At 37.6% G+C, this 18,039-nt stretch overlaps 1 protein-coding gene across 2 annotated transcripts in view; it reads right to left on the bottom strand.

Annotated features, from left to right (window-relative positions):
- Positions 1-18,039, bottom strand: part of ATP10D (ATPase phospholipid transporting 10D (putative)) — a 125,030-nt gene that overhangs the window by 63,749 nt on the left and 43,242 nt on the right. For both annotated transcript variants that reach the window (XM_043870979.1, XM_043870980.1), the window contains exons 4-7: positions 10,231-10,435; positions 7,819-7,904; positions 978-1,084; positions 381-512 (exon numbers count right to left, since the gene is read on the bottom strand). In XM_043870979.1, the coding sequence (XP_043726914.1) occupies positions 381-512; positions 978-1,084; positions 7,819-7,904; positions 10,231-10,435 (530 nt within the window). The remainder of the gene's footprint in view (positions 1-380; positions 513-977; positions 1,085-7,818; positions 7,905-10,230; positions 10,436-18,039) is intronic.

Genomic DNA, 18,039 nt, shown 5'->3' with positions numbered 1-18,039 from the left:
CAAAAGGATGCTATGTATATGTTATGCAAATATAAAACTTTATTTCTAAAGAGAGACGATAGTATTTATTTTGGTTGAACACCAGGTGTTTGAGAAACAAATTCGAATTCAAAAGACTACATGTTCTCCTGCCTCTGTCTCTATCTCTTTACATCTCCTCCCAGGTCCCTTTACTACTGTGGCCACATGTAATCAATTATTAATGCTTTTCAAATTAGAGAATGAGAGAGATGAAGATGTGAAGAAAATAATTATTGGCAAATAACCACCCCCACCTACTGGAGTCAAACTTAAATTCATAAATATCATTTTGAAAATATAATACTTTAAAATGAATATCTTGAGGGAAAGATGTCAGCAAATAATCAAATTCCACCTACCCAATGCACCGGTTAAGCACATTATCGCCAGAAGCAGGACACACCAGAGGACATCTGTATTCGCTCTTCTTTCCAATTTGCTGCGCTTGTATCTTGGCCCGCTGTTGTTCAGCATTGCTTTGGTTTCATGGCCTACATGGGTGACACAATATTCAGAATATGTGGAAATTAAAGCCAAGTAGCAAATATCATATTTTTAAATCTCTCTGGCAGACAATTTAATGAAAAGTAGTTATGTAATACACTTGGTTAAATTTAGTTTCCCTTCATGATCCATTTAGAAAAACAGAGGGATCGGGTAGAGAGGGAGGTGGGAGGGGGGATCGGGATGGGGAATACATGTAAATCCATGGCTGATTCATGTCAATGTATGACAAAACCCACTACAATATTGTAAAGTAATTAGCCTCCAACTAATAAAAATAAATGAAAAAATAATAATAATAAATTAAAAAAAAAAAAGAAAAACAGACGAATGATTATCAAGACAAAATTTCCTTTCTGCTGCTAGAGATTGCACTTGAATAAGTAGAAAATGTTAACACTTGCAGAAAAGCACAGAGGAGATGATGGTGAAAAGTCAGAAGTGTAACCAACCTGCATAAACCACAATGCCCATGACAGCCTCTGTGTTTCTAATGGTGCATCCTCTAAGTAATAAATTCTCTTTACTGAGACCCACGCGTTCTTTGTTGGAATGTTCTCTATAAAAAAGACAGCATGTAGATTTATTTTTAAATAGCAAAAATGGGAATATAAAAATAAACACTATGAATTTTGAGTTTTCTTGATTAGAGTATAAAGTTAAGCAGTTCACAGGAAAAGTTTCAAATCTTGATGTACTTGCTCTAGTTATTTCCCACTTTGGCTGGGAAAAAAAGACACAACAGGTTTCTAACACTGTTTTCTATCATTCATTGTTTGCCAACTACTAGTACTACAAAAACTAAAAGATAATCCAAATAAGAAAACTACTTTCTATAGTAGAAACTGAATTTGGGAGTAACTTAATAGCTGATGAGGGAAAAGTTCTTAATGGAATCAGAAAATTCCTACCTCGGCTCTGGTGAAATCAAGGATTATCCTTGGGTAATAATAGTGGCTACTAAAATTATTAGGTAGAAGGCTGGTGGGGAACCTTATAATGAAAGGGTAAGGCTGACAATACCCATCTTAACATAACTACAGGACATCAAGGCCTCCAGAAGTTTAGGGACAGAAACTGCTCATCACCCTGGGAATCTAATCAAGCTTCTACAAGCATGAATCAAACAGGGGTCTGTGGTATCAGGGGATCTGTGAAGCCTTTGAAACTGTATACGATATTTCCCTGTGTGTGTCTATGTATGTACATTCATACACATTTGTCATTTTCTGGACAGTATTTCTTTCATCAGATTCTAAATGTCTGTGAAGAGTTTTCAGGAAACAAGGCCAGAAAAACATGTTAACTATCACCCAAGGATGCAGTTGGCCAAATCTATGAAATCTGCAGGGGTAACCTCCGCAGGCAAAATGATCTGGTCTATTTAACAAGTGAGTGGCATGTGGGGGGCAGGGGGAGAGGGGGGAGCTGGGGGAAGGGGGCAGAAGTGGTGGAGGGACTGGGAGGGGAAATTTAGAGACATACCAAATAAATGCAACATGTACACCTTTGTTTTGATCCTGGTTAGAATATATTAACTATAAAAAAACTTGAGACAATTAGAGAAATTTAAACAAAGGCTAGGTATTAGATACTATCAAGAAATTGTTCTTAATTTACTTAAATGTTATAATGATATTATGACCTTTTCTATAAAGATTTTTTGTTGTATATTCATAGTGAAGTATTTACAGTGAAATGATGTGATGTAGGGGCATATAGGGAAGGAAGTAGGAGGAGAGCAAATTATAAAATAGCTAAAACTGGGTGAGGGCCCATGATGTTCATTACACTTCCTACTTTTGCATATTTGGAAACCTTCTGTAATAAACAGTTTTAAAATAATCAAATTAATCACTTGATTAAATTACTATAGTGGTAAAAATGCAGAGCAAACTCGTTGGAAACATTTTAAAAATAAGGAAAAAGTCAGGTATTTCACATATTTTGTGAAAACGCATACTAAATTTCAGCATTAAGGTCAGTTTATTTTCTAAGCAACAGACTTCAGTCTGTGAGTTGTTTCCTCTTTGTTATATATAGGGAAATTGTCAGTGTATCTGCTATCCATGCTATCTTGCAAGGAAAAGAAAAAAGAAAGCTCTTCAAGAGAAGTTTGAAGAGCTTTCCTACTCTTCAAATGAGGAAGAAAACAGACAAATATGTTTTGTTATTTTACTCCTCTAACTTGCAAAGCATTTTCTTTTAAGAGGTGTGTATTTACATTCCTTCATATATATGGGTTTATGCACAAAGAGAGACCCATGAGGTCATAGTCAGAACCAGCAATGTCCTTGGGTTTAACCTAATTTTATCAATACTTCCTGGATTTACAGATGAGGAAATTCAATCCCAATATTTACATTCCCATGTAGCATTCTCAGGCTTGATTAGGCTCCTTAACAACATAGCATTTATTATTCCTAGAACCTTTACAGGAACAGATAAAATATACAAAAGCATCAGTTACAAAATTTCTTAGTGTATTAAGATTTTTACCCTGGGATCCTCATTTTTCACCATTACATCACAGCCCAACTTTTATCTTGATTGTACTGGCTCCAAATTCTAAACACATCCTGCACTCGATGAGTGTGTATTTGGCACGTATGATATGGGACCTTCAGATTCTGTGCAAGACACGGACTGTCTAATTACAGCCTTCATCCATTCAAGAGCCTATAGAACATGTACCATATGCCCAGCACACCCACCTGAATGCTGAGAACAGAAAAACAAACTTAGATAGTCTTGGCCTCTGTGGTTTAATGGGAGGTGATCCATATAGAAATGTCCAAGTATAATAACAATAGTATAGTTATTATGATAGAAATCTGACATTCAGCATACAACATGGGCACAAACAGGGAAAAGTCAGGGCGACCTGAGAGTAAGAGCGTCAGAGGAGCCATCAATAACACAGACAGTGAGCCTGAACACCTCAATTTCTGTTCATTTTAGAAAATAGGCCACAGAGCAGGAAAAAATGTAAGGATCTAGTTCAGCAGATAAAAACCATTTCACAAAAAATTACTGCATCCACCTGGGCTGACTCTACTAAATACGCATGCTCTGACTCAGATTCTGTGCAGAGTACTACATTCCAGACCACACAGAAACAGACTAAAGTTCTATTCTTTTCTGTCCAGAATTGTGCCAGAACATAGTCCGAGCTTGTCAGGGGAGTCAGCGTTCCCAGTAAGGGGCTGTACAAACTGGACCCTAAGGTATTTTTTGACCTGGACCTCAGGTGTTGGAAGTCCAGGTCAGAAAAAATGACAACCCCTAAATCTTCCAATTACAACAGGAAATTGTATCAATAGTCAGCAGTTGAGAAAATAATACTAGAAAATGATTCTTCTTAGACTTATGAGCATGTTTCTGATGGCAGGATCACCAGCTAACTTCCCTTCATCATCTCGCCTCTCTATGATCTCCTGTATCGCTCACCTACCCTCCAAACACACTTAAACCACTTATGACTCCACAAACGCACTGTCATCTCCGGCCCCTCTGTCATTACCTGTGTCGGTCCTTCAACCTGGAACGTCAGTCATTCTTTGTGTTTAGTTGTCTGCCTGGTATCTTCTTATTTTTGATGGCTGAAGTCTGGCATTATCTCTTTATCTGGACTAAATCCTTTCCCTTTTCCAACTGCACAGCTTCCTGTCCCTCCCAACATCCATCTGTACCAGATGCTACTTAAAGATGCTACTACTACGTTCTAAACTTCCATCTTGACAATTCTCTAAAATTTTAAACAACTTGATTGAAGAATAACAAGAGTCATACAGTAAATACATGTACTATACACACTTAAAATGCAAAATTTGATGTTTTGACATGTTTCCCCTGTGAAAGCATCACTCCAATTAGAAAAACGAACATATCCATCACTTTCTATGGTTTCCTGACATGTTTCTGTAATCTTTTCTTCCTCTCCTCCCTCTCCCAGGCACCCACTATCTGCTCTCTATCACTCTGAATCAGCTTTCTTTTTTGAGAAATTATATAAATCAAATCATACAGTATATATTTTTTTTTGGTCTGGCTTCTTTCACTAAACATCATTTTGAGATGCATCCATGTTGCTGCATATATTACTAGTGAATTCCTTTTTGTTGCAGAGTAGTGTTCATTGTATGGCTCTATCACTTGTTTATCCATTTACCTGTTGATGGAATATTTGGGGCCATTACAAATAAAGCAGCTCTGAAAATCAGTGTCCAGGTTAGTATACGGGCAAGTATTTTCCCTTGAGTAACTACTTACAAGTAGAATAACCAGATCATAAAGTAGGTGTGTATTTTAATTTTTTAGGAAACTTCCAAACTATTTTCTAAAGTGATCATGCTTTTTCCATTCCCACCAGCAGTATATGCATATTCTAGTTTCTCTACATTCTTGTGAAAAGTTGGTATAGTCAGTCCTTTTAATTGAGGAGTTACACTCCTAAGGCTTTAACTTGCATCTTTTCACACAGATATCTATCATCCATGTATTGTCTTTGGTGAAGTGTCCAATATTTTCGATCATTTAAAAACTGTATTGTTCATTTGCTTATTGAACAATAACCAAATAATAAAGACATTTTATTTAGTAATAAAGAAAGACATATATTCCGAACACAAGTCCTACATGAGATATACACACTGCAAACTATTTTCTTCCAGTTTGAATGAAAACTTATGTTTTCATTCATTTAGCAGTGTCATTTGAAGATAATAAGTTTCTAATACTGATGAAGTTATTTAATTACTTTTGTCCTTTTATGAATTGCACTTTTGGAGTTATACCTAAGAAATCTTTGACTAACACAAGATAGCAAAGATTTCCCCTATGTTTCCTTCTAGAAGTATTATAATTTCAGGTTTACATTGAAGTATCTTGGTGATTAATCTTGGTGGTGAGACGTCTGTGTTGAAGTTTATTTTTTTGAATATAGATGTGTAATTGTTGTAGCATTATTAGTTGAAACAACTAACCTTTCTCCACTAAACTGCTTTTTCATCTTTGTAAAAATCCAGTTGCCCATAAATGTCTGGACCAGTTTCTGGACTCTAATCTACTCCATTGACCTACTGGTCTATCATTGTGTCAAAAACAAAATCTGGTGGTCTTAGCCATCCACATCTGTTCTTCTTTTTCAAAGTTGTTTTAGTTAGATGGTTCTATCTCTATACAAATTTTTAGAATAAACTTGCCAGTTTCTAAAAATGAAATTTAAAAAAGGTGGGGGACAGGCTTCTCGGATAGCTCAGTTGGTAAAGAATCTGCCTGCAATGCAGGAGACCCCAGTTTGATTCCTGAGTCAGGAAGATCCCCTGGAGAAGGGATAGGCTACCCTAGAATTCTTTGGCTTTCCTTGTGTCTCAGCTGGTAAAGAATCCACCTGCAATGTGGGAGACCTGGATTCGATCCCTGGGTGGGGAAGATCCCCTGGAGAAGGGAAAGGCTACCCACCCCATTCTGGCCTGGAGAATTCCATGGACTATATAGTCCATAGGGTGGCAAAGAGTCAGACACGACTGAGCGACTTTCACTTTCAAAAATAAAAAACTTTGTTGGAATTTCAATTGGGATTACACTGAACCCACAGATCAATTTTGGGGGAAAAACTGACAACACTGAGTTTTAATGCATGAACAACAAATGTGTCTCCATTTAGTTACATCTTTAGTTTATCTCAACCATGTTCAGTGGTTTTCAACATGTAGGTCTTTCATATCTTTTTTTCTGGTTTACTCTTAAGTATTTTTTCTGATGCTATTATAAATTGATTTTTTTTAAGTTTCAATATCAATGTTCTTTGGTATGTACAGAAATACAATTAATATTTTTATATTGATCTTATTTCCTACAACACTGCTAAACTATTAATTCCAGTTGCTTTTTAATAGATTTCATCACATTTTCTACAAAGACCATCATATCATCAATGAATAAAAGACAGTTTCACTTCTTTATCACTTGCTGCTTTTATTTCATTTTCTTTACATTAGCTAGGATCTCCTTGAATAGAAGTGGTAAGAGATAATATTCATGTCTTGTTCTTGATCTTAGGGGAAAGATGTTGAATCCTTCACTGTTAACCACTCCAGTATCCTTGTCTGGGGAATTCCCATGGATAGAGGAGCCTGGCAGGCTATAGTTCATGGATTCAAAGAGCGCCAGGCACGACTGAGCAACGGAGCACACGGCACACGAAGCTTGATGCTGGCCGTGTGGCCTTGTGGGCGCCCGTCAGCAAGACGGGAAAGCCTCCTTCTGCTGTCAGCGTGCAAAGACGGAAGTTAGATTTCGTCAAAGTTTTTCTATGCCCAGGAGATTCTCACCTGGTGTTTCTTTTTCATTTGTTAATTATGGTTTGCTAATATTATAAATTACATTGTTTGATCTTCTAATGTTAAGCCAACACCACATTTTTGGTATAAGTCCTACTGAATCATTATTACTTTCCTCTTTATATATTGTTGGGTTTGGTTTGATTTGCTATTAATCTGTGTAAAGTTTTTGCATCTATGTTCATGAGGGCTATAAATCTTCCTCTAAATGTCTCTGTATTCATTTGGTATCAAGTAATGGCATCAGGATGATTCTGGTGTCAAAAGATGATTTAGGAACTTTTTTTTTTTCTCTGCCATCCTCTTATAAGATCACCACTATGAAGTAGGTCTAATTGACTTCTCTTAAACATCAGGAAGGATAAAAAGAGTCAGTAACTTGGATCAAAAAATAAACCACTTAAGTGGCAGAAGCCAGCCAGAATCAGCTAAGGCCCTAAATTCTAGCTTCCATTGGAAAGGGATGCAGACGCCATAGGAAGCCTCCAGATGGACGCTGTTGTGAATTCCCACACATTTTCTTCGATGTGTCTCAAAGTCATTGGCTAACTTTTACCAGCTGAGTTGCCCACCTACTCTGATTCTAATAGGACAGCAGGACACCATCCTGTCATGTCACTTAAGCTGCCATGTCTGTCCAAACACTTCTTCCAAATAACTACATGTCTTGGGCTTAACATGGAGCTCATGTAAATCATTCATATATTACTGAAAGAGATTCCAGGGTTATTTTGAGAACAAGATTTCGTTGTTGTTTTAAAAATATACAAAGGTAAATATTTATCAAATAATTAAAATAAGCCAAATTTATAGGTGGCTTAACTTACAGCCTTTAGTGATTTAACTTGGGTATAAGAACACAAAAGTTTTGTGTTTTTTTTTTAAGTTAAATATAACTGCAATATACAATTCCACTCACACCCACAAAGGAAAGTCTTGTATCACTCACAGGAAGCCTCGGAATCTGTTGAGGTCATTGTTTGGACTTTCACATTCTATCCTACTGGAGAATTTCTCAGGATCAACTTCAGAGTCCTAAAAACATATATATTTGAAAAATTACCACACAAAAATTAAAGGTTAAATCTTGAGATTTAAGTGTTTATCCTTTCGCCAATTAAGATAAAACCAAGGTATTCATGTCACAAAATATATGTCACAAATTGCCCAAATGAAGGAAAGTACACACATAATTATGAATAAATAGGTAAGATGAGAATGATCCTAGAGCATTAACAAACATCTTCAGGTGATGAGAATGTCTGAACCGTACACTGAAATTCATGCAGGACTCCCTGCATGAGGGAGCTTCTCCTACAAAACACATTCTTTTATCCGGGAGACACTGAAAAGCTGAAAATACTTTTCTTATTGTTCTTTAATCATAGAGGTAGTTTCTGAGATTAAGTGTATATCCACACACACACACACACACACACACACACACACATGTATACATGTAATACAGGCTTCCCAGGTGGCACTAGTGGTAAAGAACCCACCTGCTAATGCAGGAAACATAAGAGGTACAGGTTCAGTCTGTGTTCGGGAAGATCCCCTGGAGGAGGGCACGGCAACCCACTCCAGTATTCCTGCCTGGAGAATCCCATGGACAGAAGAATCTGGTGGGCTACCGTCCATCGGGTCACAAAGAGTCACACACAACTGAAGTGACTTAGCATGCATGCATACATGTATATCTCTGAGCATGCATGCATTTAATCTCAGCAAATTTTATTTAAAAAAGTAAATCTAGATATATCTCACAAAATTCTGTAATAGGTCAAAAAATAATTTTAAAATGCTTTATAAAATCAACAAGTGAATAAACAGACTCTTACAGAAAACAGGCTTCTATAATGCATGGATTCACTAAGAACAAGCCACATCAACCTTATATCCTTTCCTTTTTTATATGGTGTTTTGGACAATAAGATAAATGCTACTGATATATCTCAAAATATTGATATGTATATCAGCAAACATTTGAAAAATATGAGCCATATGATCGTGTGATTTGTCTTGCTAATAATTGATATTTACTGAGTTCTTCTAATGAGTTAGAATCTATATTATGCCCTTTAAACATCTTAACTATTTTCTTCTTCACTAGATACTATAATTAGGCCTAATTAACAGATGAGGAAAGATACACACAAAGAGGACCAGTAATTTGCTAAAGGTTTCAAAACAAGAAGGTTTTTAGAGTCGGGATTATAACTGAGGCCATCAGAGTCTGGAGAGCTTACCCTTAACTGAATGTAAAGTATGCTGATTAATCAACTGGTATCACCCCTCAAAGTAGGTATTCAGTGGTATGTACTTTCCAAGTGGTAGAGTATTTTTACCAATGTTTTAAGTGTGAAAATGCTTACAAATGTGACAATGACAGGAAGTTGAGAGGCATAACAATCACAGAGGATCTAAATTAATCTACAGGTAGAAAGATGGACTTAATGTGACAAGATCGAATTTACCAAAGATAAGGATATTATGAGGTTATTATATTTTTGGTTTGTAAGAAACGTGATTTAATAGAAGTTCAAGTTAAAAAAAAAAAAAAAAAGTTACATTTTAAAATACCTCATTTTAAGTGCTTCCAGAGAAAGGAAAGGAAAACGGATAGGCACATTGCATGATGTTTTTATATGTATATTACTTCATTTTGTCATACAACAGGCTATGAGGGAGGTGTCATCATTTCCACTTTAAGATAAATGAACTGAGGCATAAAGTGTTTAAGTGACCTCCCCAAAACCACACAATAATTAAATGACAGAACTGTTTTAATTTTACTGAAACCTGTTAATATAAATGCAAAGTTCTTATTTCCCTCTCCACAGCACGTGAAGAGTCAGAGCTCTGTGGCATGAGACATTATGAAAGTCTTAAAAGGCCTCGATACATAAGTAATTGACAAATTTTAGGAACAATGACCAAATGATATCTCCAGCTTTAATAAAACAACATACAAATAGAAGCTTAAGAAAAATAGAAGTTGATCATCATTTCTATTACAAAAAAGTTTTCCAAAACTGTTAGCTTTTGTAAATTCGATTACCATAAATATGTGATTGTCAGAATGAAATGTCTGAACTCTGAGGTCATTATATCCTATTATCTATGAAATATGACATACTTTTACTGATATCTGGAATTACATGAAGCCCTCGAGACTTCTATTTTGTAAAGGTAAAAATAAATTTGAAACATCATTTTATCTATACGTGTGAAAATGAGCTCAGTCATCTTCTGAAAAGAAAATGTTATTTTTTTTATAGTATTTTTTTCCAGTTGAGCTATTTTTTTTTATTTTTGAAAAGAAAATGTTAATGTCACCAATGGAGAACACATTTTTTACCTGCTCTGCATATCTCCGAACCACCTGCTTCTGTTTTAAATTGCTCTCTCCATCAAGACCAGAAGTCTCAATGTGACAGATTCCATCTGGATCAGTGGAAAAGAGTAAAACCATATCTGCAGGAATGACCTCATTACAGGAAAGGTGAATAAAGTCCCCAACAGTAACATCTTTCCAGCATCTGTCCACATATTTTTTCTCTTTCCTAAAATTGAAAAAAAAAATGTTTAAAAAGAATCTCAAGCCCCAAACTCACATAATAGCTTTGTTTAAAATTTTAGTTTATAAAGTATTAGGATGATTTTAATCTGTTAAATGCTAAAAGGGGAAGCCAGAGAATCTGTAAAACTTAAGTTCCACAACTTGCTTCATCTGAAAATTTAGTTACTAAGAATCCAAAAGATATTTTATCAATTCTCTTTTTCCTGTGAGATTTTGAACCATTGTGTTAATTGAGTAATTCTGGAATAAAATTAACACTGGAGGGTTTATTCACAAATGAAGCAATTCCTGTGTGCTCCCATGTCAGATATCAAGGACCCAAAAGTGCACAAGACACATTATCTGCTCTTGGAGAGCTTCTCAGCTGGCAGACAGGATGAGTAAAATAAACTCAAAAGATGTAAAACAAACACCCAGACAGTTAAAAAACCACTATACCAGCATATTAACACCTGCGGTGTATGTATCCAGTCACTAAGTTGTGACCAACTCTTTGCGGCCCCGGAGACTTTAGCCTGCCAGACTCCTCTGTCCACAGGATTTCCCAGAAAAGCATACTGGAGTGTGCTGCCATTTCCTTTCCCAGGGGATCTTCCCGACGCAGGGACTGAACCCCTGTTTTCTGCATCTCCTGCACTGGCAAGCGGATTCTTTACCACTTGAGCCACCTGGGAAACCCCATCAACACCCCTAATTATCATTTAATAGAAATACTGGTTAAAACAGTTCTGAGTTGGCTATAGCTGATCCCGAGAAAGGAAAATGAGAATTTTTAACCCGTTTTGAAAGTGCAGTTTTTTCATTCTATATATTCAATTCTTTTTAAAAGAAAGGCACATTAATTGAGGTTGATTTGCCTTAAATGTCCTGCTTTGTGTTAAAGTGTTACCAAAGTTCTCATGGCTTTTCATAAAAAATGGCATGAATTGGATTCCACAAAGCATTTTCCTTAAGAGTAGAATAGGAAGTTTGTATCATAGAAAACAGTGTAACTAGTTAAGCAGCATTTCGCATCCAATGATTCCAACAAGGTCTTAGAAAGATCTGTCTCATTTCCTTATTGTCTCCCATGTATCTGTAAAGACTAGCATTTGTCATAAAAAGGCACTTATTTTTAAAGTAAAGATTTATTTTCTATTATGGAGCTAAATATTCAAATTTGTTGTCAAGAAGCTTAGGAGATAGCTATATTCTAAAAGCTATATGACCTATATATTAAAAATGAATGCATCATATTAAATAAAAATGCCACATTAAGCCAACACATATACTTCTGCTACGCAGAATTATATTTTTATTTCAAGAAATAATTCATCCAAAGGGCTACCTAAGAAGAATATTTTCAGGATATATTCTCCCAAAATACCTTATGTACAAAGTTGAATCCAACTAAAAGAATTCCTTCATTACCTGAAGAGTCTGCTAGTTCACCACAAAAGATAAACCAAGTTTGCTTTAACAATTTTTCTTTAGTGTTTGAATATATCAGTTTACTCTTCCATGGAAGGAAGAAACGGAAGACCCAAAAGGTAGGCAAGAATCATATTTTGAAGGTTCAGTCCTATTGCCATTTCCAGAAATAAGGATTTTCATTTCAAAAAAAAAAAAAAAAAGAATGGAAAATCACTAAAGGTTCATAGAAGAATATGATCCTATTTCTACTTGCTAAGTCCTGCTACAGAGTAATGGATGGACTGCTGGGTGGGTGGCAGGCTGGCTAGAAATAGAAATGGCAAGAAACCAATGGAAAGATATCGAAATAATTCAGGGGAGGGATAAAGATGATTACAATCAAGACAGTAGCAAAAAGGATGGATAAAATGAGATTAAATCAAGACATATTTGGGTATTAGAGACAAGTATTCTGATTTATTATACACAAAGAAATTATCAAGCATGATGCTGTGGTTTCAAACCTTCATGGTGAATGGTATTTTTTTACCATGTCCCAGATTTTAGAAGTAACTGGATGCATCATGGGGAAGATAATAAATCTAGTTTGAAAAGTTTTAAGTAGGATGTAAAATTGAAGAGGTCCAGCATTTTGAGGGTTTTGATCAGAAGTTCACAATAGTACCTACAAGTCCTAGGCACAGAGAGCAACCGACAGCAGATAGGGATATGAGATTCCTTAGGGAGAGAGACTTCAAGGTGACAGAGAAGTGAAGCAAGATTCAAGAGGAGATGTCGGAGAAATCAAGAAAGAAGGAAATTTCAAAATATTTACACTATTTACAACAGCTAGAACATGGTGGCCACCTAGATGTCCATCAACAGACGAATGGATAAAGAAGCTGTGGTACACATACACAGTGGAATGCTACTCAGCCGTAAAAAGGAGCGGCTTGAGTCAGTTCTAATGGAGGAACCTAGAGCCTGTTATGCAAAGTAAGTCAGAAAAAGAGAGAAATGTTGTATACTAATGCATATACATGGAATCTAGAAAGATGATACCGATGAAATCATTTGCAGAGCAGCAGTGGAGACACAGACATAGAGAAGAGACTCATGAACACGGTGGGCAGGGGGAGGGAGAAAGGAGCGGGCAGTATGTGTGGAGACAGTAACGTGGACACTTACATCACCACCTGTCAGACAGCCAGCCCATGGGAATTTGCTGTATGCCTCAGGGAACGCAAACAGGGGCTCTGTAACCACCTAGAGAGGTGGGATGGGCAGGGAGATGGGGGAGGCTCGAGAGGGACGGGACATATGCATACCTGCGGCTGATTCATGTTGATGTCTGGAAGAAACCAACAAAATTCTGTAAAGCAATTATCCTTCAATTAAAAATAAATAAATAAAAAATTTTAAGGGAGTCATCAGAGTAACAAAAGCCACAAAGGGGTCACGTCTGTGGTACGTGGTTATTAGGAGGTCTGCTATTAAGTAGAGAATATGAAATTGTTGACATGGAGAGTGAAGAAGAGAGTGAGACCTCCAGTGGGTTAAGGCATGATTAGAAGTTGGAGGAGTCTCTTTCATGAAGTTTAGCTCTGAAAGGAATAAAGGGTGAAAGCACCCACTGCAAGGGAAGGGAAGGCAAAGGACAATAAGGATGAAAGAGCTGGGCAAGAAAAAAAATGAGAACCGGTCACACACACAGCATGCAGGGCAGAAGCCCGTGGAGAAGGCGAGGTGGGGGGAGAAGAGAATGGAGAGTGCTGGTGGAAGCTATTGAGAAGTAACACGGAATGGAGGTAAGAACGCAGATGAAAGGACTACCATTACAAGGAACGGAGCTGCTGCTTCATGTAAAGTCAGAAGAAAGCAGGTGAAGACGATGTGAGAAGGAACTCAGACACCTAATTCATGCTTAATGACCTCTACTTTCTCTGGGAAGAAAGGTATAAGGAAAGTTGCTGACAATCTGTGAAAGTAGGGAGAGCAGACAGACGTGAACACTAGGGTTAAGGATTTTATTTTTCTTTCAAACCTAATAGAATTCTTCTAAGGGAAAAGTTTACTTACTCTCCACTTTACACTGGGACAAAACCCAAATGAGGTTAATTTCACAACTGAATTAACTTTACTATTCCCCATTTGGAGTTCATACTAGATTTTAAAAAGTAGCTAATTTCCCCAATAGCTAGCTATGTCTGTGCTTAGTTGCTCAGTGGTATCCGATTCTCTGAGGCCTCATGGACTGGAGCCCATCAGGCTCTTCTGGCCATGGGATTTTCCAGGTAAGAACATTGGTGTAGGGTGCCATTTCCTCCTCCAGGGGATCGTCCCAACCCAGGGATTGAACCTGTGTATCCTGCATTGGCAGGCAGATTCTTTACCACTGAGCTATAACTGACCTTAATTTATGCCAGTTACCATGTTAGATGCTAAGAATACAAAGTTGATTAAGTTATGGTCATTCCTCTAGAAAGCTATAGTCAAAAATTGAAAAAGAGACACAAACAGCAATTTTACAAGATAGGTTTGCACAGGCTATTTTGGGAGCAAGTAGCTGGGACATTTAGCTCTGGAGAAGGTGGGTCTTGCAGGATGATCTAGAGTGAGTCATGTGAAGAAAGTGGGATAGTGTACCTGTCAGAGTGAGAGTGGACGCATAACACCTCGGGTATGGGCCTGTACGATGTTTCACAACTGCAAGATAAGTGACAATGTTCATTGCCAATCTTAACTAGCTTTGAAAATTTATCAATGTGGTAGACTCAAAATGAGTCTGTATTTCCTTCTTGGACAGAGAACTAAAACTAGTAGAAACTTTTTTCTTCCTCGCAGCCTAAGTGTACAGCTAGAATTTCCAGCATCTACTTGTTATCTGTTGCTTCTGCATTACTCTCACTGGTAAGAATACAGCACTTATAATCCATCCTTCAGGCAAATTCAATCAGCTCAGTTCAGTCGCTCAGTCGTGTCCAACTTGTTGCGACCCCATGGACGGCAGCACGCCAGACCTCCCTGTATATCACCAACTCCCGGAATTAACTCAAACTCATGTCCATTGAGTCGGTGATGCCATCCAACCGTCTCATCCTCTGTCATCCCCTTCTCCTCCTGCCTTCAATTTTTCCCAGCATCAGGGTCTTTTCAAATGAGTCAGTTCTTCGCAAAAGGTGGCCAAATTATTGGAGTTTCAGCTTCAGCATCAGTCCTTCCAGTGAATATTCAGGACTGATTTCCTTTAGGATTAACTGGTTGGATCTCCTTGCAGTCCAAGGGACTCTCAACAGTCTTCTCCAACACCACACTTCAAAAGCATCAAGTCTTTGGCTCTCAACTTTCTTTATAGTCCAACTCTCACACCCATACATGATGACTGGGAAAACCATAGCTTTGACAAGATGGACCTTTGTTGACAAAGTAGTCTCTGCTTTTTAATATGCTGTCTAGGTTGGTCATAACTTTTCTTCCAAGGAGCGTCTTTTCATTTCATGGCTGCAGTCACCATCTGCAGTGATCTTGGAGCCCCCAGAAATAAAGTCTATCACTGTTTCCCCATCTATTTGCTATGAAGTGATGGGACCGGATGCCATGATCTTAGTTTTCAGAATGTTGAGTTTTAAGCCAACTTTTTCACTCTCCTCTTTCACTTTCAAGAGGCTCTTTAGGTCTTTTGCACTTTCTGCTATAAGGGTGGTGTCATCTGCATATCTGAGGTTATTGAAATTTCTCCCAACAATCTTGATTCCAGCTTGTGCTTCATCCAGCCCAGCATTTCTCATGATGTACTCTGCATAAAAGTTAAATAAGCAGGGTAACAATATACAGGCTTGACGTACTCCTTTCCTGATTTGGAACCAGCCTGTTGATCCATTTCCAGTTCTAACTGTTGCCTCCTGACCTGCATACAGATTTCTCAAGAGGTAGGTCAGGTGGTCTGGTATTCCCACCTCTTTCAGAATTTTCCACAGTTTATTGTGATCCACACAGTCAAAGGCTTTGGCATAGTCAATAAAGCAAAAGTAGATGTTTTTCTGGAACTCTCTTGCTTTTCCGATGATCCAATGGATGTTGGCAATTTGGTCTCTGGTTCCTCTGCCTTTTCTAAATCCAGCTTGAACATCTGGAAGTTCACAGGTCACGTACTGTTGAAGCCTGGCTTGGAGAATTTTGAGCATTACTTTACTAGTGTGTGAGATGAGTGCAATTGTGCAGTAGTTTGAGCATTCTTTGGTATTGCCTTTCTTAGGAACTGGAATGAAAACTGACCTTTTCCAGTCCTGTGGCCACTGCTCAGTTTTCCAAATTTGCTGGCATATTGAGTGTGGCACTTTCAGAGAATCATCTTTTAGGATTTGAAATAGCTCAACTGGAATTCCATCACCTCCACTAGCTTTGTTTGTAGTGATGCTTCCTAAGGCCCACTTGACTTTGCATTCCAGGATGTCTGGCTCTAGGTTGGTGATCACACCATCGTGATTATCTGGGTCATGAAGATCTTTTTTGGTACAGTTCTGTGTATTCTTGCCACCTCTTCTTAATATCCTCTGCTTCTGCTAGGTCCATACAATTTCTGTCCTTTATTGTGTCCATCTCTGCATGAAATGCTCCCTTTGTATCTCTAATTTTCTTGAAGAGATCTCTAGAGTTTCCCATTCTATTGTTTTCCTCTATTTCTTTGCGTTGATCACTGAGGAAGGCTACCCATTTTGCTTCTAGACCCATTTTGTTCAATATCACCCAGCTTTCATGTCAATACACAAGCACTGGAGAAAATTGGGAAGAACACATTAGATTATTAATAGTAATTCCACTGGTGGGAGTTGTCTGCAGAGAAGTGAAAAGGTGGAAAATGTGGACTGCTACTTCCTACTTTAACAAATCTAAAGAAAGCATGGGATTATGAATGAATTTTTCTTTTTGACGTTCATTAGTACTTCTCTGAAAATAACACTAAAAACAATTTATAATAATGAATATCACTGGCACAGAGCAGCTCAGATTTATTGGAGGCTTTATCAATTCCTAAATCATTTAATTTTTATATGAATGTTATATAGTTGGTACTATGAATGCACTATGCCCCACTCCCCACCTCTTACAAATGAGAAAAACTGGCTTAGGCATGTTAAGTAACTAGTTCAAGGTCACACAGTTTCTAATATTTCTGGGATTTAAAACAAGGCAGGTAGCTCCAGAGTCCACCTCTCAAATACTGGACTTTACTCCCAGTTATAACAACTTACCAATGACCACCGAATAGAACACGGATTAACTATGTATTAGAAAGTGAATTTCAAGAACTACTTTGGAAAATGTCACACATAAATAAGGTTAATACTTTAGAAGGCCCTAATATTTAGTTTCATTTCAAGAATAATGAAAATACTAGGATGTATGAGATGTTAAAATATTAACATCAGCTAGTATTTTTAAACTCCCAACATCGCAGATGGCTCAGTGGGTAAAGACTCCGCCTGCAATGCAGGAGACATGGGAGATGCCGATTCAATTCCTGGGTTGGGAAGATCTCCTGGAGAGGGAAACAGCAACCCACTTCAGTATTCTTGCCTGAAAAATCTCATGGACAGAGGAGCCTGGAGGACTGCAGTCCAAAGGGTCGCAAGAGTTAAACACAACTAAGACAAGGCGGGAGAAGAGGGGACGACAGAGGATGAGATGACTGGATGGCATCACCGACTCGATGGACATGAGTTTGGGTAAACTCCGGGAGTTGGTGATGGACAGGGAGGCCCGAGGTGCTGCAGTCCATGGGGTCGCAGAGTCGGACACGACTGAGCGACTGAACTGAACTGACTGAACCGAAACATCACCGAAATGCCACCAATATGGTGATTTTGAAAGATCAGAAAACAATGTAAGTTCCTGGAGGGCAGGCGCTTTGTTTTTGGTTAAACCTCTAAATCTCTCAGTGCATGCAACACAGTGGCACCTAAATCTGTCAGATGATTAATAGTTTTATTTTCAACACACTTCTAATATACTTGAAGCAAATCTTAAAACCTTACCAAATGGCTGCCATTTTAAAGGCAATCTTAAGAATGTTAGGTTTTTGATAATAGTTCATTCTAACTTAATTGACGTATAATAGGGTTTAAATGTTCACTCTCTGTTCTAGCATTTGTTATTTCCCAATGATACTTTCCCAAATAAAATTAAGCACCTTGT

The sequence above is a fragment of the Cervus elaphus genome, chromosome 17 (genome assembly GCF_910594005.1).
Source record: "Cervus elaphus chromosome 17, mCerEla1.1, whole genome shotgun sequence".
NCBI lineage: Eukaryota > Metazoa > Chordata > Mammalia > Artiodactyla > Cervidae > Cervus > Cervus elaphus.
This window is presented reverse-complemented; position numbering and strand designations above follow the sequence as displayed.